Source organism: Ammodytes marinus, assembly GCF_949987685.1.
Source record: "Ammodytes marinus genome assembly, chromosome: 22".
NCBI lineage: Eukaryota > Metazoa > Chordata > Actinopteri > Uranoscopiformes > Ammodytidae > Ammodytes > Ammodytes marinus.
In genome coordinates this window covers 7,416,332-7,441,144 of record NC_137226.1, presented here as the reverse complement: position 1 = coordinate 7,441,144, position 24,813 = coordinate 7,416,332, and the positions used below count along the sequence as shown (strand labels likewise).

The 24,813-nt window shown below is 40.1% G+C and overlaps 2 protein-coding genes across 2 annotated transcripts; one reads left to right on the top strand and one right to left on the bottom strand.

The window, feature by feature from the left end:
* Positions 1 to 1,298: 1,298 nt before the first annotated feature.
* Positions 1,299 to 16,609, bottom strand: elapor2b (endosome-lysosome associated apoptosis and autophagy regulator family member 2b; the record flags this gene model as incomplete). Its single annotated transcript, XM_080051045.1, has 22 exons — positions 1,299 to 1,370; positions 1,778 to 1,940; positions 2,090 to 2,268; positions 2,758 to 2,884; positions 3,352 to 3,453; positions 3,533 to 3,629; positions 5,633 to 5,822; positions 6,339 to 6,512; positions 7,073 to 7,345; positions 7,652 to 7,789; positions 8,175 to 8,277; positions 8,380 to 8,470; positions 8,874 to 9,002; positions 9,326 to 9,506; positions 10,631 to 10,719; positions 11,108 to 11,257; positions 11,724 to 11,829; positions 12,002 to 12,091; positions 12,231 to 12,378; positions 12,983 to 13,172; positions 13,283 to 13,403; positions 16,493 to 16,609. 22 exons carry the CDS (start codon positions 16,607 to 16,609, stop codon positions 1,299 to 1,301), a joined length of 3,030 nt encoding a protein of 1,009 aa, XP_079907171.1.
* Positions 16,610 to 18,196: 1,587 nt separating this feature from the next.
* klhl42 (kelch-like family, member 42) lies at positions 18,197 to 22,362 on the top strand. Its single transcript, XM_080051330.1, has 4 exons — positions 18,197 to 18,656; positions 19,258 to 19,820; positions 20,408 to 20,601; positions 21,888 to 22,362. Exons 1-4 carry the CDS (start codon positions 18,456 to 18,458, stop codon positions 22,355 to 22,357), a joined length of 1,428 nt encoding a protein of 475 aa, XP_079907456.1. The 5' UTR covers positions 18,197 to 18,455; the 3' UTR covers positions 22,358 to 22,362.
* The last annotated feature ends 2,451 nt before the right edge of the window (positions 22,363 to 24,813 follow it).

The following is a 24,813-nucleotide window of genomic DNA, read 5'->3' as shown; positions in this document are numbered from 1 at the left end:
GTCATTAATCAATCCACGTGGATTCAGTGTGTTTAAGTAATTCTTACAGCTTATTTTGCCCAGTGTGTCCATCCGCGGTACTGCAACTAAAGTAGTCCTTAAAGTCCAAAAAGCCCCATTATGGAGGACTATTAAGGCAAAAAGGGGTCCGAGACCCAGGTCAGTTTTTTGAAGGGTAATTTGATTAATTCCACATCTGTTCGAGGCCATAACCTTAGGCTATAGTCGACATGTGGTTGATACGATCTGCCTGGGGTTTCCCACAGAAAAAAATCAAAAATGTTATATAACCAATGTCCTAACACATGGGATCCACACTTTAATTTATTTTTTAATATAATATCTATATTGCTCTGTTTTTTCCCTTTCTTGTTTCATCGTACGTAAAGATAGGCTATATTATAATTATGGCCTTCATTTGTTCATTAATTCGCACAGCTAAAGTACAACATGGACTGAGGTCAGTGGTGGAGTAAAGCCTAAGTATCCACATCCTCTACTTAATTAAAACTAATACATAGGTCCAGTCCCAGACGTCTGCGGCCCTATAGGCTATAGGATTTACATGGAGGTTTCCATCCTTTAATATAATGTGTGCAACTTCACATGACATCGAACCAACTTTTGTCTTGTGAATATTAGTTTAAGCTGACATATGAGCATGGTACTTCTCCCAGTTTTAGTAGACTTTCCTTCAAATCCGGAAAGCTTGAAGTATGAAACGTTTGATATTTTTGCACAGAAAAATAAGAATGTTTTGTATCAGTCAATTGATTGTTCGTGACATGTCACTGTCAACACGTCTCCCATCCACATACGACTTGTATTGTTGTAAAACTTTGAACATCCACACAGAGACACATGAATCCCAAAGTCACAGAGGACTTTAATAAAGTTTCATAGTAATAACATTAATATAAATACATGACTCTGAACAGAAAAAAAATGCATAAATAAAAATACAAAACATACAAAAAAAACATTAAAAGCATGTTTTCTCTTTCAGTTGCCGCCCTGGATCATCCACGGCATTAAAGCAGCTGCAGTGAGTTGTTCCAGTGTTTTCTGGGGTCAAGGAGTAGAAGCCATTGGTCCAGAATTTGCCAGAATCCGAAGTGGCAAACATGGAAACCATTGTCAATGTCCACAGTAACCTAGGGTCCATGTAGAAGGACACATAAGGAGGAGTGATTGACACTGTCACTGGCGGACTGTCCATCCTATATTTAACCCTCCCTCTCTCTCTCCCTCCCTCCATCTCTCTCTCTCTCTCTCTGTCTATGTCTGTTGGCATCTGTTTATCCCAGGACCCATCGATCAGACTGGGAAGAATTCAACTGCACGGACTCGCTGCTCTCGCCGACCTCGTGCTGAAAGATACACACATTGGAAAGATGTAATTTAGAAAAATCTATAAGCACCACCATTAGATTGCCATTTGAAGTTTTGAATAAAATATATGTTAATTTTTTCAACGAAAACTGAGACGGAAAAATCTCGCCCACTACCTTTTTTAATGACACAACGAGACAGCTGGTTTACAATAAATATTTTCTCTACATGTAATTCTTAGTATTGAACAATTCTATCATCATAAATCAAAACTAAATTACTTTGAGGAACCTGGAACCAGACGTAAGACGAGAAAATGTTTGTAAACCAAACTGTGGGCCCTGCTGCTGTAACCGGTCTAAAAATAGATCTTTGATAATAAAATGAAACAAATCCTAGCAGTACATGAGTGAGTTAACCTTTCTTAATTAAGTCTTATGTGCACCTTGTGAGCAATGGCCCGTAGCTTCCCCAGCAGTGAGGGTTTCTGGGTGTAGACCAAGTCATCATCGGGCTCCTCTCCTTCAGCCAGAGCACAGCTGTCTGCAGCCGGCAGCTCACACTCTCTGTTCGCTGACATGACCAGACGAGAGTATTTATACTCCAGCCTGACAAGAGGACCACAGGGACAGTGTCATAGGGAGACAATATGTTATTATTTGGCAGACAATAACCACTACTGTGAATATTTTTTTTCATTGCATTTCAAACCGGAAAAAGCTGTCAGCTGATCTTGATGAGTATGCCTCTATCTAACCTCTTGTTTTTCTTCCAGAAATAGCAGGTGAGCGAGATGAGCAGAACGGCAGTGAAGGCCCCGCCACCGACCCCGACCTTCAGCCACAGAGCGATGGCCTCACAGGGGGCAGAGCGCCTGGGAGGCAGCGACACGCCTTTGGTGCAAAACCTGGGCTCGGTCCACATGTACAGGGTTTCCTAGAGAGATAGTGGAGGAAATAAAGGGGGATAAGAGTCAAGCTTGTCCTGTGAAAGTGGAGACCCAGACTGTGGAATACTACTCAACAACATCCTATGAAAAACCAAACCAATCTGTTTACCGTTGCATGTCCCTGACTTATTCATTATTCACACTAGGAAACCAATTCTAACTGTGCTTTCTTTTTAAATTGTTGTATCTATTACTACTATTATTATTATTATTATTATTATTATTATTATTATTATTATTATTATTATTATTATTATTATTATTTTGGCTTTAGAAGTCAAATGACAGACAGAGTTGACATATTTCTGATGGATAGAAAACTAGTGTGTGCTTTTGTTTTGTTTCTGAGGTAAGTATTTGACTAATTTGTAGCTAGTAATACAAATGTGTTTCTCATTCAAGGTATTCAGTTTGACAGAAAACATCAAATCTGATTTGAGTGTAGGTGTGTGTGTGTGTGTGTGTGTGTGTGTTACCTGGACCCCTCCCTTACACGCTCCCTCTATCTGGTGGTAGTCGTCCTCAGTGCAGCGCGGACAGGCGCCGCTGCTTTCCCAAAGGAAGTGAAAGGTGCATCCGTCACACGTTCCTGCAGGACAGGAGCTGCACAGACACATTACAATATGATCGGTTACATCATGTTCACACCAGGTCCACACTAATATTAACTACTTTAACCATTGCAGTTTCAAGCACTGGTCAATTTTTTAGGTATGCATAAGGAGGAGATATGCGTTTTCATTATCTGTCCTTAGTAGTTTTTTATTTATAAAATGAAAAAGGCTAGATCAATAATATGTTGTAAAACGTATAGATTTTTGGTTTTTAAAGATAATTTACACATAACTAGTTAAACAAGCCAAATTGACATGTACTCAAACATTTCTGAAAAAAATGGCAATACAAAAATGTATAGTTTTAAAGTTTTAAAACGTATTTTTTAATAAAGTAAAAACTAGCAAAGATTCATGATGATATCTATAAATTGAAAAAAAAAATACTCTATTCACCTGCGGTGTCTTGCCTTAAAAACTGATATTCTTACAGAACATGTTTATATTGTGACGTACCTGGGCACAGTGAGCTCTCCTCGCTCAGACTTCTCTGGATTACAGCGAACTGTGATGATTGAACTACGACCTATATCACATGAGGCGGTCGCCTGCGTTGACCTGACAGAGGATAAGGAAAATAAATAAAATACAACAAGAACATCACAACACACACTCTGTTGTTCACACTTTACTGTACCTGTAGAAGAAGTTGATGTCTGGAACATTCTTTGAGTTTTCAGGAAAAAGATCTGGTTTGGCGCTCACACCACTCAGGAAGGTGTCCACTGTGGCTCCTGGAAAGAAACATAGCCTACATTCATATACAAAACAGGCTAATTATCAGAAGACCACATGATAAGCTTCATTTCCACTGAGTGGTACAGTTTGGTTTGGTACTTTAACTCCAGATCTGGCTATGACCAAAAAATGTATACACATGTAGATTGACTGATGTTAAACCACAATTTATAATTTTCAAGAATGAATTGTTTAACCTAAAATTTAGCAATCCCTGATTATGTATCATAACTTACACATTTTTATTTATGACTAGACCTCTATTTTGTTTCTAGCAATGTTTGTCACTTTATGTTTATAAGGTAATCTATTTAATTGAATTTTTGCATTTTTTTTCTTTTATTTGTTGCATTTGTCAATGTCAACTGCGCCATTTTCTATGTTTGCCGTAGGTCTTCTGCTTAACCAGTCAAATTATAGCCTGTATGATACATAATAAAGAAAAAGATACATAATAAAAAAAAATACATGGCTTGCGTTTCCACCTTTCCCCTTCCGACAGCACCCTTATTTTTTATTTGTTACGGGTAGGCGGGGCCACGGCAGCTACTTAAGTATCCTGACATCATAGTAGCGCGACACAGGTATGGCACGCCAATAAATCAATAAATTCAAGGACCGAAACACTACGGTAACATATTAAAAAAAGAGCAACAATCAACGATGAAGAACAAGGTGGAGGACGTCAAGCAGATGATGGCCTCCCTCATCGGAATCTGGCTGCAAATGACGATGAGAAGTCACTCTATGTTTGAGGAATACTCGAGAAGAAGACTCGCTATGTTTGAGGGAAGTTCGAGAAGAAGTCACGCTATGTTTGAGCAAATGCTTCTGGCCGAAAGGAGAGGGACAGTCGAAAGGCTTTGGAGATTTCGGGAATTTCTTCTTCGGAACAAAGCCGAGATGCATCGCTTGTTCGCAAGACAACAGCGACGGCGCAGGAGAGTAAGCTAAAAGTGTAGAGGCCTATGCCTCGTATTACAATGTAGCCTATCTCATCATCTGTAGCCTAGCCTTTTCAATTTGCCTATGAAGTTTTAGGTTTATTTAGGCCATTTAAAAATGCATTTATTGCTTGCATAGCCAAGGCCTACCAAAATATACTGGCGGTCATTATCGATAAATAACGGACTATAGAATGCCGTGATCAGCACATATCATTTATCAGTAAACTACCATGTAGGGGTGAATTCGGGTAATCTGGGACATTGGGTAATCTGGGACAGATACTCAAATGTGTTTATTTCCTTTTCTATCAAAGTTTGTCACAGGAAGAGGTTGGGCATTTATCAAACCCAAGCTTCCCTGAGAATTTCGAGAATGGGTCAGTGACATAGGATTCTGATCAATTTAATGTGAAGGATATCAAATTTTAATAAATAACTCATGCTCTTGATTTTTTATCAAATTATGTTCGTGATTAGTTCAAGCAACCAAATATGCAATAATATGTTGAATATGTGTTTTATATTTTGTTACTGTCCCAGATTATCAAATATGATTGATAATCTGGGACAGCATGGTTTGGATAATCTGGGACAGTCATTTAAATGATCCATATGGGAAAAATATGCATTTACAGTCCTTAACTACTAGTGCAAAGTACAATCCAATAGCCTATCTCATAAAATATATAAAAATATATGACCTATAATTGACTAAACACTAATAGGTGTGGCATGTCTCTTCTTGGTATCATATCTAAATTTTTTTTCTTCTGGTGTTGTAGAAAACATCTCAGGGATTTCAGAAATGTATAATGTGTTGATATTGTGTGTTCGATAGATATCGCAATAGGTCGCTGAAGTCAAAATTGCAAAAAAACTTCCCAGATTACCCAAATTCACCCACACATCAAATTGACACTTTGTGAATAATTTCTCATTGCAAACCACTCACAACTCATGCAAACAATAAGTTTTTTTTTAAATTCAGTTCTTTCTATGCGTGTTTTTCAGATTCGTCTGTTGCGCTTAAGAGCCATTCAGAAAGCTCTTACCTATGAAAGTGTCCGCGAGGCTGATTGACTGGGAGGAAATGGCCATCCTGAAGCCCCGCCCATCCGAAGGAATGATGGTTGATTGACAGATGAAACTGTCCACTGAGTTTACGAACTGAGCTGAGTTGCTCTGGTCGTCCTTGTTTGACACGTCGGTGACGTTGTCCGTGCAGATAGCAGCTCTGCTCCCCTGTAAAACGTCACGGAAAATGATAAACTGTCAGTTTCTATGGTAACGCATGCTGATATTTTTTATGTTATTTTATTATACCGTTAGATGTTATTTAGTGTGATGTGTTTGTGTGTGGAAAAAAATTGTGAGTTATTGTCCTATTGTAAATACATCTTCAAAACAAGTGTTGATGTTGGTGTGTGTTGTGTGTGTGTAGCTGGAATATTTAATGAAATCTGCTGGAAATACAGCCACAAAGGCCTACACAATATTTGTTTAAAGATGGTGGAAAAAAAGTAAAATGCTGAGAACCTGAATAAATCCAGAAAAAAGTATGCTTAGTTAAAATGGTATTTTTCAGGCAAGATATTATATAACCTCAATTTAAAAAAAACATAAATATAATATCTCTTTTTTTAAAGCAGGTCAAAGTTCCAAAACAGGAGGAGATCTCAAGTATTTTTTTAAATGTATTTATGAAGAATGAGATTGAAACAGTAACTAGCCTAGCATATAAAGTTGTGTGTGATTTACCTCATGTCCACACAGGCTGACGTTGAACAGGTGAAGGTACTTTGTGCCTTTAGAGGTGAAACTCGGTCCGATGGTTATTGAGGCCACGGCGCCCAGTGGGCTGAGGTCAAAGGTCAGCGTACGGTTGTTCTCCGTGTGGGAGAAGGAGCAGTCGCTGTAGCAACGAGAATGTTCCTGAAAGAAACATAAGAGATTTCAATACATGCAACATATTAGATGTACAATGGACGGTACCCTACCTGTTTTTACATCTTTACAAAAGTAAAGTAGTAATTATTGTATTGATGTAAATGGGAGTACATTTTCAACAGTGTTTTTGGTTCCTAGAAACATCTTTCATAGCCTCTAATAACTGGAATTAAATCCCATCGTGGCCTAGCACTTCAAACAGGATTTTTATGGAACCGTATTTCGCAGCTGTCACATTTAGGAACCACAATTCTCCTAGTTATTTGGTGTTAAGAATCCGGGAGAAAGCTTTAAAAGGTGGAGTCGGTGATTCTGGAGGATGCTTGTCGTCAAAATCTCTTTTTGTCAAAATCATTGAATATCTCCTCACAGTCCTTTTTAGTCTTAAAAAAATAAAATATGTTATATATTATATATATAATAAATGAAAAATATTCATATAAGGTATCCAAACATTTTGTCATCAGTACCAAACCTTAGGAATTATTAACAGTATGTATAAAAAAAAAACTAAAATGAAACCAAGCAGAGGTCTCTCTCTCTACCTTATTGCTAACACTCCCGGGCCCGCATGCGACACACGCGTCCTGTCCGTATGTGTGACGCCCGGCCAGGTGTGTGTTGGGCGGACATTCCCTGCAGCGGTTTGTGTTCCTGTCGATGTAGTATCCGGCGGGACAGGGGACGCACGCCGAGCCAGAACGCTGAGAATTCTGGGATACGAGAGCGCAGGCCCGACACGACGAGGCCGTACCGTCCAGCACGTTGGTCACCGTGATGGAGTAGAGCTTCACCATGTCGCTGATGTAACGACGCATCTACACACACACACACACACACAACACACAGAGGATGGGGTAATAAAGGTTTTAAAGTGCATTTAACGTCAGATTTCGCACACTTATACAACAATTATAACTTACAATTTCATACTTCTCAGTATTGCTTTCATCAATTCCATGGTCTTTATTTGCGTGAAGCAATTTATAACTAGGTTTTATAAATAAAGCCTCACTAAGTATTTCCTCAAACTAGTAGGCTTAATGGCAATTAAATGTCACATAATATATTAATTTATACCCATAAACATGCATACAATAAAATGTGTGTGTGTTATTCCTTACGTCCAGAGCATGGTTAGTCCTCTGAAAGGCCCATGTAAAGGCCACTGAGGCGTTGCTACTCATGCTGTGTGTGTATGACTGTTTCCCCTTGCTGCCTTCCCAGGACTCCACCACCGTGGTGCTCTTCTGGTTCATATCCTGTAGGGGGCAGCAGAGTACACTTTAAAAAAGATAACCAGAACTACAGCCTTGCAAGCTTATAATATATCTTTCACAAAAAATTCTTTAGATTTAAGAATGAATTGTTTCTTGTGGCCACAAATTAATTAAAACATGGGAACAAACTGTATCTAGAGTGTTCATTGCAGTATCTATAGTATTCATTGCAGAGGTGGCCTCAATATACTTCTTATTTCTCTATGTGGCCTTAGAAACAGTCTACAGAATACTGTAAAAAGCTGGGCCAAACAACTGGAAACAAATGCGCCTATTCTGTGTTGCTGGTAAAAAATGATTGGCCTAATTGCAACCATTCTCCTCCTTACACACACACACACAATGACACAGAAACCGGCACACACACCATCATGAAGTAGAGCTCACAGTCGGCGGAGCAGATGGTCTCGAACACAAAGGTTATCTGGCCGAACTCACTGCCCGTCATGCCCGAGAGGGAGGCTGGAACCCTGCCACACAAATACACACATTTAGACCATATACTTTCAACACGGACATATTTCGTGTTGTGTAGAAATACAGTATTTAAAATGGGTTTTTCTATGACTTACTTGAAGCCAGGCACGTGCAGGCTGAGGATGAGATAGTCGTTATCTGAACTGCCGGCTCCACTGCGGACGTGATCGCCTGCAACCTCCCACCCTAAGGAACAGCAGACATGAAGAACTCATATTATACCTGTGCACATACATATGGTGGTATTTAGTCTTTATGTGTGTGGAGCTTCCCATCAAATTACATGTTCTTCAGTTTAAGATGTCTATACATTACTCAGATATTGTGTAAAATCTACAATTCCCCGATAGCTGGGGAAGTCCATTCGCTGATGAGCCTCATGTGTGATCTGATTTGAGAACAGCTCCTGAAGGGACATTTATGATGATGGATACAATTTCTGTACTGCAAGTTAAGTTTGAACTTGAACACAGTGAGTAGACAGCGGGTAGATACTCATTAGTTAGTTAGTGAGTAGATTTTCAGTTGACATTTTTAACATTTGATTCTATTTTGAACGCCTAAGATGCACAGGAGTCATTGTTCTCACCGTTCATGTCGTCACATTTGGAGTTCCCCACGTTGAAACAGGAAGTCTTCATGTTGGAAGGCAGAACGTTCCACCATTTATACTCGTAACCCAACACCGGCTCTGTACCTGCAGGGCACTCAGTACACACTGATACACACACAAACACACGCACACAAACACACTTTATTTAGATACATGCAACACATTCCTCCTTGGCAAAACATGTTTGCACTAGAACCATCTTTTCAGGAGCGGATCATACAGCTGCATTGGCTCTTTCAAATACATTTCATTCAGTATAACAATGATTCAGATACAAGGGGGTTGCTGGACTATTGTACCCGCTATTGATAGGATACCAGAAGGGAGTGTAACAGGGAAGTCCAGACTTTACAGAAAGTAATTTAAAAAATACTAGACTACTAGCACAGTATTTGGTTGGGGGGGTGGACAGGTGTGTTGAGGTTTACCGTAGGTGCCATCTGAGTGTGTTCCAGGTGGGCAAGGCAGACAGGTGGAGTCGTTGCTGTTGTGGTAACCAGGGTTACAGGGTGGACAGGGCTCTCTCTGTCCCGTAGCCGGCAGCTCTACTGCCCCTGTGGCGTTCTCAACACAGATCTTTGGCTCCACCCAACGATACAACACCTGCGTCTGTGAAAGAGACAAACACACAGAGGTTAGGATGAGGGAAAAGGTGGCTTCACAAGGAACTTTCAGTTTGTGTTATATTTTATTTCCCCCTTTGGATTAAAGAAAGTTAGAAAGATAGATGGCGATGCATTGTGATGAGGTAATGTATTTAGATATGTGACTATGTCAGATTGACAATGGTAATATGACGATGGTGTAGAAAAGTCAACCCTGATTTAGTACCGTACGGGAAACACAGGATGTTCTGGTCTGCCTGCTGTAAATCGTTTTACCAGGAAATGGTACCCAAGAAAAAGGCATTAATAATAACTTTTCAAAAATAGCTTTTTTTTGCTGATGGTCTCGTTTGGTGTTCCAGGTCATTTATGATCACGAGAGGAACATTTTTACTGTTTCATAAACATTTAAATGTTCTTCATAGGATGTTTAAATGACCGTAATTGTACTTGAGGTAATAGAGAATGAGATGCTTAAAAATGGAGTATAGCGGGATGTGTTTCTTTTGTGATCTTCAACAATCATCACTCTTCCTCAGCACTATGTGTAATGTGAATCAGAACAGGACAAGGTCATGGACAAGCGCCATCAGAAGAGTTGACTTTGGAGATCAGGTGACACGCAAAACGCTCACAAAGCAATTCATCATTTCCGTTCTCATCACATTGTGTGACTTCTTTCGTTTTCTATTACAATGCTCCAACAAAAACATCGCCACTGTTTATGATCAATTTAAATGTAATGCAGTAAAAAGGGTCTGACGCAAACAGGCAGATTTTTTATACATTCAAAAAGCATCAATTACCGGTACTTCATTTATTTAATTTTTTCATGCTAACCATGTTTAAAATAACAAAAAAACTATGGTTTCAAATTGTATGTAGTCAGAAGTATACATATTTTCCAAATTGTGTGGTTTTAACTGGATTATCTAGCTTCATTTGGGTATACTAACTTGTAGGACAAATCATCGAAAAACTACATTTGAATGTTATATTTTTTTACCTTTAATTTAGACCCCATTAGGAAGAGCGTGTGTTTGTTAGTAACTGTGTCTGTCCTAGTGTTGTACAAAGATGAGGACGTGTGTGTTTGTATGAAATGTTATACGTGCAGATGCGGCTGACCTTCCCTTCCCCGTCGCAGGCTGTATGGATCTGGAAGTAATCCTTCTCGGAGCACGGCGGCCGCACCTTACACTCCGCCCAGCCCTCGTCTGAAAGAGGAGATACGTTTTTTTACACAAAATAATTTGCCTTTGTATTTTGCTGTGTATCCTAAGCACTACAAAAGTGAAGAATATAAAGTGGAAATTTAATTTGCAAAACAAAATAGGAATAATCTATAAACGATATGTGCAATATCTGTTCTTCAAAAAATGTATAGAAGAGCTGCAAAGTGTGCAAACATATTGACCAATATTGATGTTGTATACAGAAAACTCCAATTTATATCAGCATGTCCATATCACACCAGATCTAACTAGTTGGATCAAAACAATAAGGTAGATTAATGCAGTTCTCTAACACAGCTCATAAGAGTTAAATTATTCTTCTGATAGCATTTACTAAATACTTTGAGTGTGTGCCTTTGTGTGTACATACGTGAGTAGTGGTGCTGTGGGCAGGGCGTGCAGGTGGACGCGTCCTTAATGGAGAATGTGTTGCTAAGACACGGCTCACAGGAGGAGGAGCCTGGAGCCGGACTGAACCAGCCGGGCCGGCACGCAAAACACTCCGATGTGTAGGCTACACCTGGGGCATCAAAACACAACGTTCAGGGATCCTTGGGGATTTGTTTTTTTTTACACTTATTACATCCATCCCAAATGAAATGTACATATTATATTGTGTTACTTTTTGAGAGCTGAATGAAATAAAAAATGAATACATTTTATCTTCTCCAGTTGAACATGATTTGAGACTAAGGTTATTCAAGAAAGTCAATGTAAAGGAAGTTCATTTCAAATAGGACACAAATATGTTACCTTGGCTATTTGAAAATAAATATGTAATTGCTGACTTTATTGAAAAAGTGTTGGCTAAGAGAAAGATGTCACTATATACTTAGTTTATCCAGTACTGGTCGTATCAGATTACAACTATTGTATTGTAAATGTTTCTGTACTACACACACTTGACACAAAAACTACATTTTCAATAATCAATTCATTCATATAAAATACTATGTTTATTATTTTGTGTTATAGGTATGCGTTACCCTCTATCTGGATGTTCTTGAGCAGCACAGGTTTGACCATCTTCCCTCCCACCACAATGCCCGTGGTTCTCCAATACAGGATGTTCATACCCGACTTCAGACTCACCTGAAAAACAATAAAACGACACATGCACACACACGCACGTACGCACACACACACACACACACACACACACACACACACACACACACACACACACACACGTACACTAGTTGAAGCGCACACAGGCTATTATACAGTCTCTACAGTACTAACTCAAACACAGTCAGATACTCACTGTGTGCGTGTCCCATTCTCCGTTGTTGGTGACTTTAATCCACTTCTGGTCGTCAGTCTGGGCCATTTCCTGACACTGCTCATTCTGGACCTGAACAAACAAGGTAGCCTTTAACCACAAAATACTAGTTTACAAACAACAGGTGCTGCTCAAAACTAGGCAATTAAATAGGCAAAATAAAATCTCAGTATGTATTGTAGTGTAGGAAGCAGTGAGAAGGTGCGCTTACATAGAACTCAAAAAAGATGTTGGTGTCGGGGTATTGGTATGTGAAGGAAATGGAGCCCTGTTTCTCCAGATGGACGGCGTAAACCAGAGACACTGTGCACTCATCACGATTTGACTCCAGATACACACCCTGGGGGGTCCACGAAGAGCTGCAGCACAGATACAACACACTCAGGCATAAATATCAATAGCTTTGAAAAATGGTGTGTTTTTGATTGTATTCTTAACTCCATGCACTATAATACTGAGAATGAGTTAGGAAATTCAAGTTTTCAAGTCAACTGTCAGATTTTTTTAGATTTTGAGGCCAACTAGAACTCTTCCATTTTAAAGGGAAAGTGCCTAAATTTGAGACAACTGATAATTTTATTACTTATCATGCATGTGTAATTTAATTTCAAGTTTTGAGTTTATACACATTATGACTTGCAAAAAGCAAAAGTTGTGCCAACTTGTTATTTTTTGTTCAGATAGATTTAACACATTTTTAATGTTTGTCTCAATATTTTGACTGACCTGGTTTAGTAACTCGGCACAGATGTCAAACTCAAAATTCGAACTGTGAATGTAACTATGAAAGATACATTTTCATGACGTGAATGAAAGTGATCTCAACACAAGATAATTAGTTGGCTCAAATCTAAGTAGTTTGGCCTCAACATTTTTTTTTTTAGCAAGGACATTTGCCTTTTTACAGTGTCTAGTGTCTAGTCTGTAGGGAAAGGGTTAAGTGTTTATGAGTGTCTGCGTCACCTGTTACAGGCCTGAACATCTTCCCCGTTGGGCCCGGGGTCCAGGAAGCTGGCCACGTTGGTGAAGCCTGCGGGGATGGCGTCCCATTGGTCGAAACGCAGACCGCTGCCCAGAGAATAGGAGCCAGCCGCACACGGAGTGCACTGCTGCGTGCTCATCTCTAAGAACTTACCAGCCGGACAAGAGAACGCTGCAGAGACAGTGGTGAAAGAGTGGTTTATATTGACACGTGAGTACAAACACACACACACACACACACACACACACACACACACACACACACACACGGGCAGCACTTACAGCAGTCTGTTCCTCTGGTTGGAGGTGGGAGGTTGGAGCAGGAGCCAGGACTGTGAGGGATGGCGACCCTCCATCGTGACCCAGTGCTGTCACACTCTGTGTACTGGTAGTAGTAATGTGTCTGCAGAACACACACACACACATACGCGTGCACGCACACGCACACACACACACACACACACACACACACACACACACACACACACACACAAAGATCAATACATCATCCAATGTTGTCTGTTTTATTCATTACTACAAACAAGACTTTATAAACGGAAAATCACGCCGGACACAGATGACTTGCAAACGATCACAAAGCGAATCTCAACTAGGCCTACAGTATTTAAACAAAAGCTGATCATACATGACTGAACATTGGCGCTCACCCCGGTCACCATGGCAACCGGCCGCTGCTACACTAATGGTCCATTAAGAGCAGGGATAGGCAGGTCAATGTTTGTGAACAGTCGCTAAACTTCCAAGGACGACCCGGTTGTGACATTATGTCCCCCATCATTTGAACTGATTGAACATTCATACAGAAGAACATTTTGTCCAAAGATAATTTTAATGAGGTTGCTTTTAAGCTCCATCGGGAACTCAAGCTATGGATGACGTCAAAGATGCTGGCCTAAAAATATTTTACTTTTGAAAATGTTTGTGTGGTTTCTCTCCATTTTTTTAAAAATAAAATATTTATAGATTGATTTTTTTCCACTTTTTCCCTCATTAAAACTATTTGTGATTTTGGGCTATATAACATTGACTTGATTGGTGTTTGTTCAATAGTATATATGATTGGCCTTATTGGTATTAAGACTTTAGGTATTTTACAGCTGTAAAAATTATGCATGAGGACATCAAGCAGATTTAATAATTATGCAATGTCTGTCATGCATTTTCCTTTCAATGTCAAGGACTATGCATCTGTTTTCCACTATGAAATTATTGCAGAATAAATTAAGCAAAACCAGTAGCCTAATTAAGGCTTATTTTGTACTTTTAAAAGGACTTCCTTTGAATCTTGGCTCTGGCAAATTTCCAAATCCTCCCCCAAACCTGCTGCTCATCGGGCAAACAAATCATCCGAGCGCTGATATCTAAGCAGCAGCTATTTAAACTGGAACAATGGCAGCGAATGCAGATGTACAGTGTTTGTGTGTTTGTGTGTGTGTGTGTGTGTGTGTGTGTGTGTGTGTGTGTGTGTGTGTGTGTGTGTGTGTGCAGTATAGGTGAGTTTGAGCTCTTTCAAATGACAAATTGCCTTTCATGCAGCACCACAAACACACACACTTACACACACACACACACACTTACACACACACACACACACACACACACACACACACACACACACACACGCACACACACGCACCGCACACACAAAGAAACAAACAAATCATGGATTGCGAGCGGCCGACCGCTTCATTTACGTATGGTTGTGTCAAACCTATGCCGACATTCACCTGCTATAACTCTCCTTCTGTATAAAGGTCCAAACAAGAGAACTGGTGAAAAGGACATGTACTAATGTGTTACACTGCTGGTCTCCCGGGTGACTCATGCCTGTTGTCATGGAGACTGATGGGAATAAGAGAGGGGATGGGTTGGGTAGGAGCAACCGGGGATACAATTCAATCCATCCGCCGAGTCAGGAGATTGTAGGATTTGTGCACACAACAGGAAAGATGACACAATAATCTGTTTTTTTATCTGCTGATGAGAAATATTTTCTATTTGAAAAATCTCTCGTATAAACCTAGAGAAAATCACAAACAAAAACATGTCTGGTCGCCGGGTGGAAAATGCATTTTAAAGCACTGTGGAAAATCACTGGAAGCCAGCCTATAGCCTACATCTTTGACCACATGCAACTCTTCATTAAGTCTCTTACACATAATACCCATGTGTACAACAAAACAGTATATACTTTATTCAAAACATTGTGTTTATTATTTTATGTAGCCTAAGTATTGTTTATTTTGTTGACATCACAGCTAATCCAGTCTTTCTATCACTAACCCACTGCTTTTTTTTAATCACCCCCCTGTCTATACATATTTGCACCAATTAATTCATTGTTTTTATTTGGGTGCCACGCCTGATGTGGGGTGAGGCTGCTTTTATTGATTTTATAGATTGACGACAATGCATGATTGGTGGGTTCACTTAAAATGCCTCAAGTGGCCAAACCATATCAATATTCTGCCACACAACAACTCAAAACCCAAATCATTTCTCTGATGAGTTTACTACTATATATCTTCACTATATGGTCACTATAGTGGAGAGTTGAAGCCAACTTTCCACAACTGGACCATTAAAGGAATTGTTTGACATCTTGGTGAATACACTTATAACACGTATCCCTATGTCTTGCCAAGAGTTTGGATAGGAAAAATCAATACCACTCTCACATTTGTCCTATTAAGTGTGATGCTGTAGCTTAGAGCAATTTGACCCAATTTAACCAATTATATTAACTCTAAACCAAGTGCTGCACTTAATTTTAAAGATACTTGTAGCCTATTTCCTTGAGTATTTTTCATTTTTCCTCTGCTTTATATTTCTATTCCACCACATTTAAAAAGGCAAATAGGCCTATTGTAGGCAACTTTCTTCTTTTAAAGAATAGCCTATATTCTAACACTGTGCATAAAACAAAAATGCATTGCCATTAATTTTTTTGTGAAATGTTATGGTTTGTGTCTACCGGCCACACTGACTAATCAATAATGATCATATAGAGTGTGATCGCGAGTTTTCCCGGTTCTCTCTCTCCTCCTCAGCGGGTAATCTTGGCTGCGGCCCCCCGGGGTTAGGTGGATGCTCAGAGCGGGGATGGAGGGCCGAGCAGCAGCGCCAACATGAACCGTCCGCACTGTATCTTTAAGCCGATAATCAGCGTGATGAGGAGCGCGTGTTCTCGCACAGAGCAAATCAGGCTATAAATCTAGCTAGGCTGGTCAAATGTTAATATTTTGTAAATGCATAGGAAAAATATTTATGAATGTCATTTGGTTGTTAATTTCTGCATGCATTAATGCTACTTGATTGACAGGCGTGATAATATTTAAGCTACCATTGAATAAATCTGTTTTGAGCCTATTAAAAAAAACTATGCTATTTCACAAGTGTTTTAAAATAGCTTCGGGATTCAAGGGGACACTATAAATGATGATAATGATAGTAGACCATTAGGCTATTTACCTCATCGCATGGACGCAGCTCTCCGTCGGCGGTAGACGCTGGTGATGTATGAGCGCTGATGATGAAGAGCAGAAGGAAGCAGCGGGGGAACCAGGAGGCCCACACCTGCTCCCGCATCCTCAGCCCCGGATCAGAGGCAGCCGGACGTCCCTGGAGCCTCGAACATTTACATTAACATAGACACAGGCCGAGCATTGAGGTGCCTGCTGACATTGATGCCTTCTGCACTCTCTTCCACCCACCCACACACCAATACCAACAACAAGAACAGCTGTCAAGACAGAAATGGAGTGAAGAAGACACTTCCGGTCCCAGCTTTCAAATTAAAACCTTATAGCCTCCTACAGCCCATGATTAAAACTAGTCCTAGAATAAATGAGAATAAAGATGAGAAAGATGTGACAACATGTGACATACGTATTGGTTTTATTCTTCTTACCCCATCCCCCTTATTTTTGGTTATTTAAATCAATCAAAATGTATTAGCCTATATGAACCTTATCAAAAAAGGCCTTAAAGGGATAAACATTTATTTTTATTTTGAACTGTTTGCTTTTATTTTGAAAGCACCGCATGTCTCGATCTGTCTAGTTACTTCTAGTTTCACTTGTCTCTCGGTACTAACCTTCACTCAGACAGTGACGCCACATCAATGACAGCTCACGTTATCTTGATTGACAGCTGGAGATAACGTGTTATCTGCTGAGCTTATTATACCTCTGCACTGATACAGGAGCAACATTGCCATTGTTTTTAAGTCACATGCAAAACATTGCATTTTAGGTTGACAAGGAAAATAATCATTGTGCGAGGATTTCTGCATTTCATCAAGTAGCCAATGAATCCACTTTTCAGATCTATATAGGCTATATATTAAAAAATACATATAACTTTATGTAACCTACTTCCATTTGCTTTTTACACCGAATCACACCGAATCAGAATGTTTTCTAATATATAAGGTCTTCTTATTTTTAGGGTTCATAATATTTACAAGAACATATTCCATGTTCCTAAACCATGTCAAACCAATTGACTCACACAGTGGTTCTTAGAGGGCAAGTTTTTACTCACTTACCGAGTCCACATGTAGGAAATTGAGGATTTCTAATTATTAAGACCTAGGCCTACAACAACATTTAAAAGACAATTTTCTTTATGTGTCAGCTTTTCAAAAGGATCAAACTTCCTTTATTCTTTGTGAGCTTCAATACCAAATCCTTTAGAAATGTTTAGTGATAACTCAACGGGTTTTTAAACCTAGTGATTCAGATCTGTTGCCTGAAAAACACGTGCCAAGTCTTGTGTCGGAATTGTGCTACATAAAATAAACAAACAATAAATTGCCTATTATTTTTATCCTCGATGTAGCCTGCGTGTATATTATTGTAACATGTCAATATTTCATATGCTACATTAATCTACGTTTTATTTTGTTATAATTTTCGTCTATTGTGAACATTTTGTAGGGTCAAATTATGGTCAAACCAATACGAAAGATTAACCTGTAGGTGGCGACCATAGGATGGCGACACACACCAGCTCTACACAAATATCCTCACAAAGAAGAAGAAGTATTAAAAACCAGGAAATGACGTCACGGAGAGTGCAGAATCAAAACAGTAAACATTCGACAGCTCGGCTGCGTGTGGCTAAACTCTGATAAAATGCCCCGTAAAATGTTTCTATCAGTGTTAGAAATAAACTGCGCTACTTGGGAAATGTCTTCAGTGACTGGGGCGACTTTTTAACAGGTTGTCGAGGAATAATTATCAGAGAAAAAGGTTGTTTTTGGCGAGTTTGTGGAGCAGCTCCGTGGAGATCTATGGGCTGAACATTACCATATATAGCCCGGCCACAGAGCTCCCTCGGCGGGGAAATGTTAACGCTGATGCTGCGGAGGAGGAGGCTGACAGACTAAACAGGGCAAGTGGAAAGAAAACGTTAAAAAAAAGTATTCACCATGGCATCAGACCAGAATATCGCCATTGTTATGGATGATAAAATCTATGAGGTGAATAAGAAGAAGTTGATTGAGAAGAGCGACTACTTCCGCGCACTGTACAGCTCCGGGATGAGGGAGTCCACGGAGGACTCAGTTCAGCTGCAGGGGCTCAGCGTCCCGGGCCTGGAGCTCGTGCTGGAGTTCATCAACACATCCAAAGTTTGTATTTGTGTCGTTGTTGTTGTTGTTGTTGTTGTTGTTGTTGTTGTTGTTGTTGTTGTTGTTTGGTTGTTATCGTAGTCGTGTGTTTTGACAATTTAACATTTTATTTTTTTAAATTAGTGGTCAACGGATATGGGTTTCTCAAAGGCCGATGCTGATAACCGATATAGAGCAGGCCGACATATAGGCCTAATGCCATATCACATTGTTGTTTTTTTGCATTTAATTAAATACAAAAATGTAATAATAAATCAAATGAAAAACTAATGTCAACATGACACTTGACAGAATTTTTTTTTTAATAAAATGTGTATCGTCTATTGCACTTCCCTGGTGTTGGTTCTGTTAAATATCGGCACAAGAGACTTCTGGATTCCTTTCTGTAATTATACAAAAAAAATCCAAGGTAAATATTTGGGTAAGAAGCGCTAACATTACTCCACACAGCAACCCTTACTGAAGAGGCTGCCTTCAGTGTCTGTAGACATTATTTGTTTGCTTGTTTTAATCGGCTTAGTAATCACAGATATTGGTCTGATCCGACTAAACATACCATTAATTAGCTTTTAATCTATCCATCTTTTAATTTGAAATCCAGGTCCAGGTGGTGAACGAGACCCTGGAGGACCTGATCGAGACGGCCTCCTTCCTGCAAGTCACCTCCATCCTCAAGCTGCTCACGTCAGAGATCCGCCTGGACAACTGTGTGGACCTGTACAACCTCTCTGAAGTCTACGGGACGCACGACCTGCGCCACGCCTGCCTCCGATACATGAGCTGCTACTACCATCCCATGTTGAGAAGGCCCGAGTTCGGCAGCCTTCCCCTGGCTGTGAGGGAACAGGTTAGGGAGATGCGTATGAAAGGAACCGCCACCTTGGTAGCCATAGGAGACTTCACTTGTTTGTCCCTAGAGATGCCTGATCAAGATGAACCCTGGTCTATGCTGAGGTACGGGGAGGTGGAGCAGCGCTGGAAGCCGCTCGCCAATAACCTGCCTCCGGATATGATAAACGTGAGAGGCTACGGGTCGGCTGTGCTACATAACTATCTGTTCATAGTGGGCGGATACAGGACGTCCAGTCAGGAGATCTCCGCGGTGCACTGCTACAACCCCTGTAGGAACGAGTGGAACCAGGTGGCCCCGCTCAACCAGAAGAGGTATATAAAACAGATCCACAAATTTCAATTTCGATGGGATAAACTTGAGTTTTTGTAGCAATTAGTTTTCGAGGGGGTTCCCAAAGAGAAACACGACAATACAAACACAAAGCAATTCCAATCCAATTCAAGAGCCTATAGGCCGTTTATTAACACTGGATTATTTTTTTTCAGCACACACACACACACACACAGAACTGACAGGTAGCGGATCATGAGGAGATATTCACTGATTTGGAAAAAAAGAGATGTTGACAACAAGTGTCCAGAATCACTGACACCTCCTTTTAAGGGGCGGCAGATCAGTTTTTTTCATAGACATTGTCATAATAGTAGATTCATAGTCGATTGACACAATTATTTATTTTTCATTAGAGGTAAAGCAGTGCATGGAACGAAACAGAATACCAACACGAAAAATATAACTTTTTTTAATGGCATGATGTATGTGTGGTTTAAAGTAATTCAATCTTTATATACATTTTTAATAGAAATGTTCCATCACAGTAAGATTAAACCAAAGAGTAGCTCATCAGTAGCTACTAGCTGTGATGTCATATATTCACTCAGTGCATCCTCTCCACCAGGTCTAACTTCAAGCTGCTGGCGGTGCAGGATCGGCTGTTTGCTGTGGGGGGCCAGTGTCTGGGCACGGTGGAGTGTTACAGCCCGGAGCAGGACTGGTGGACCTGTGTGTCCTCAATGCCTGACCCGCTGGCTGAGTTCTCTGCCTGTGAATGCCAGGGGATGATCTACATCATGGGGGGCTACACTGCAAGAGGTTGGTATTACTCAGCACCATCATGTTTCTATGATCAATAAGTGTTGCTTTCTGCTCTGTTCTTGGATATAGACAGTATAGTCTAAATAGCCTGGTGGGGCCTATTGCTCCATGTTGGAGGTCTGCTGAGCAATTGTGTAGGGTTGCTTGTAGTGACAATCAAGTTATCAAACTACACTAGTTAAAGGTGGAGTCCACGATTCTGGAGAACGCTTGTTGGCAAAATAAATGTTAGTCAAAATCAGCGAATATCTCCTCACGATCTGCTACCTGTCTGTACTGTGTGTGCGCTGAAAAAAGAAAATCTGGTGTATATATACAGCCTAGCTTGTGTAAACTGTTCAGTAAACAATGGGGGCTCACCGTAGCTTTTAACTTTATCTAGTTTGTTACATACATCTTCTTATGCATTGTCATCTGTGATGTAACTATGTCTCATTTGGCGTTTCTAGTCATCAGACACCTTCACCATGGTGACCTCACCGGGGCTGATGAAGCTCTGGCGTTTGTCCCAGTAGCACTTACACTCTCTCACAGCTCACTGTGTTTGATCCACAGCCACATCTACAGGATCTTTCTGCTGTTGCCTATTGTTCTCATGCCTGCAGTCATTTCCAGCACTTTGCTGATTGTTGTTTGGATAGAAACGAGTTGGAAATACTAATGAGATGTTGTTGTATGGAATCAGATTTGCGGTGTAAGTATCAAGCAAAAATAAATATTCGAGGGGACAAAAAAGTATTCTCAAAAGCAAAACGTATCACTAACAAAAAAAGATTTTCTATATGTCCGGGGCCTTTAGCTGTATCCCCAAAACTCAATAGCTCACAGTTGGGATGCGCCACATAGAAAAGCCGCCAAACATGAGAGGTTTGTGCCAGAGTCCCGAACATGAAGGTGCACTAGGCAGTTTCAGGTGAGGGGGATTTGTCTACATTTTCAGAGCCTGCAGTTAGTTTACAAAATAAATGTATTCTACATGTAATTCTTGGCATTGAATAATTCTATCATCACAAATCAAAACTAAATTCGTTGAAACAGTAGCTTTTATGGACGCTTTCTAACTTCAAACAGTTTTTATTAGATAGTACAGAGTTGAAATGGGGAGAAAGAGAGAGAGAGAGAGAGAGGGGATGACCTGCAGTAAAGGTCCACAGGTCGGATTTGAACCCGCGACCACTGCAACGAAGGCTGGAGCCAATATGGTACGCGCTCTATCCACTAACGCCACCGGAGCGCCCAAAGTGCAACATTTAACATGTCTGTTCTTTCTGTGTCCGACACAGACAGGAACTCGAGTGTGCTGCGCTACTGCCCAACCTCAGACAGCTGGACGGTGTTCCGCTCGTGTTCGGTTCACATCAGAAAGCAGCAGATGCTCTCGGTGGAGGACACCATCTACCTAGTGGGCGGCTACACACACGAGCTGGAGGAGACAGTGTGTGGCGGCGGGCAGCGTCAACGCAGGCCCACGCGCACAGAGGACGTTCTCACGGTGCAGTCCTACAACGTCACCACGGGGGAGTGGGTCCACCTCAAAGAGAACACGTCCAAATCCGGCCTGAACTTAACATGCACACTTCACAACGATGGCGTTTACATCATGAGCCGTGACGTCAGCTTGCCCACTAGCCTTGAGCACAGAGTGTTTCTCAAGTACAACATCTTCTCAGACGCGTGGGAGGCCTTCAGGAGGTTCCCGGCGCTGGGGCAGAATATGCTGCTGTGTTCGCTTTATCTCCCCAACCTGCTATGACTGACGGCAAAGCACTAAAGAGATGGTGGTGGAGCCCTTCAGTGTTATGCTAAAGACGTGTGTGTGTGTGTGTGTGTGTGTGTGTGTGTGTGTGTGTGTGTGTGTGTGTGTGTGTGTGTGTGTGTGTGTGTGTGTGTGTGTGTGTGTGTGTGTGTGTGTGTGTGTGTGTGTGTGTGTGTGTGTGTGTGTGTGTGTGGTTTTTGCTTGTTTTTGCACTGATTGGGGCTCTCATGGATGTAGTGGGAACAGTGTGTGGGTTGCCAGGTTAGTCACCTCATGACCTGTGTGCCTCAAAAAAAAAGAAAAAAAAATGCACTACATTGTATATTCTGCTGTGGATGCAAATACAAGAGCTACAATGATCAGTGTGAAAGTGATGGAGCGCTCTGGCCTGTAGGTCAATAACGGCAGCAGAGCAGCTGGCCCCCAGTTTGAGCCTTTCATGTGTTTACAGCAGAGTTCCATTAAAGCAACAGTGGTTGTCATTGGTTCTCTTGATAAATATTTACCTAGAAAGTTTGAACAGAGTAGAAAGGTTTTTATGAAATCAACATAGATGTTCTGGAGGTACTGCCAGGATCCTCAAAGATTCTTCTAACCATCTGGATGAAAAAATACTTTGCTGGAACATTAAACTTTATCTAAATTGTACTTTATACAATCCATTTTCACTCACTGTTTAGTTGTGAACAGGGGCTTTTACTTTGAAGGACAAATAATTAATGACATTATTATATTAATGAAATATTAGGTTTTTCATTTCACAAAGTATGAGTTGGACCTGTTTAGTCTTTTTTTGCAATATGGCAACAATTTTCCAACTACACCCCCTTTCAACATTTTTATTTACATTTTTTTCAATTATTTCCATTACTTAAAACAATTCTAAGTAATAATAATACATTCAAACATAACCTATATCAAGTAATAATTTGGTTATTATTCAGTAATAAGGACGAGTCTTCGAGGATTCTGGAAATATCTTCAGATCGGCACTAAGTGTCATTTTAAGACAATCGTACGTCCCATATAAGCGGATATTGACCTCTGTTTAATGTAATGCTAATACACAGCAGAAACTGGGGCTACATAACATCATGCTCTCAAATAGAGGGGCCACAATATTCCTTATGTTTACACTCCGGTAATGGCATTGACGTTTATTTTCATCCTTAATTCCCTACTAACCTTAAAATGTCTCGGAAGCAAAACACATTTCTTGTCTGTTTATAGCAGATAAACGTGAAAAATGGCTTTGGTTTTACACTGCCATATTTATGGGAATCAAAAGTTCCTTGAAAGGTGTTGAAGGAGCTTTGTGTATTGTTTATATGTGTGTGTATATTTGCACAGTCTTATTTTCCAGAGATACACGCTAAGCAAAGCTTAAAGCGCAATTCCATGAAATGCACATGTGCCTTCTGCAACCTCAATCAATAGGGAAGAAAAACTACAAGCACACAATGCAAGACTTTGTTACATTGCCAGCAACTGACCAAAACAGCTGTGTTTTACCGTTCCTCTCTGCTTGAGCAGATTTAGTTTTGTTTTTCATTAAGGTACTTTTCAGTCCCTTGATTATTATAGGGGGTGGGCACTGCAGACATTGAGGACTGAACCTCAAAGCAGAATTTATTCCTCAAACTCTTGGGAGTTTGGGGTAAATGCAGTTCCTCAAATGTTTGATTTCAAATTCTCTCCGCATCTCTTTACTTGTGTGACAGTTTGGGAGTTAAGTCATGGCAATAAAGAAGATGATCAGGGCTCTGTTTTGCTGTTTGTCCTTTAATTTGTCTGTTCTTTTGTATTAATTTATTATTTTTTACTAAATGCAAATGATACATAACACAACCCTATAATGACAAAACAAATATTGGGTGAAATAAAATAAAAATGCATAATTTAAAAATAATTATTAAAACCCTTTTAATAGGACAAGTTATTTAAAAATAGTTTTGAATATGTAGAAAGACAGTAACAGTACTTAAACTATACATATGACAAGTAGAGCAGTGTGAGTTTTATATAGTCCTCTTAACAAGTTGTACTACTTTATCATGGTTTGTTGCAGTTCTTTTTTCCCGGAAATTGTCTATAAAAATCACAAAGATAATTATTTTCCCAAGCAGAATAACTGTAATAAATAAAAAATGTGGTTGCATTAGCCAATTTTGGATATTAATTCATAAACAAGCAACAAACAAGCAACATTAATGTGTCTGTTTGTATTGACTAATATCTCCCTATTTAGCTTGTATCTCTGAATTTGAATGATTCAATTCAAAGATCACGACATGTATATAAACTGGGATGTGACATCTTTCCACAGTATCTATCTACTGTGTACCGTAGTCGTCCTTTGTAGGTCACGTTGCTCCATTCTTTCCTTCCCCAAAGCCCGGGGAATTTAAATATCTCCACATCTCCACCAGTTGAAAAATGTGCTAAATTTTTAT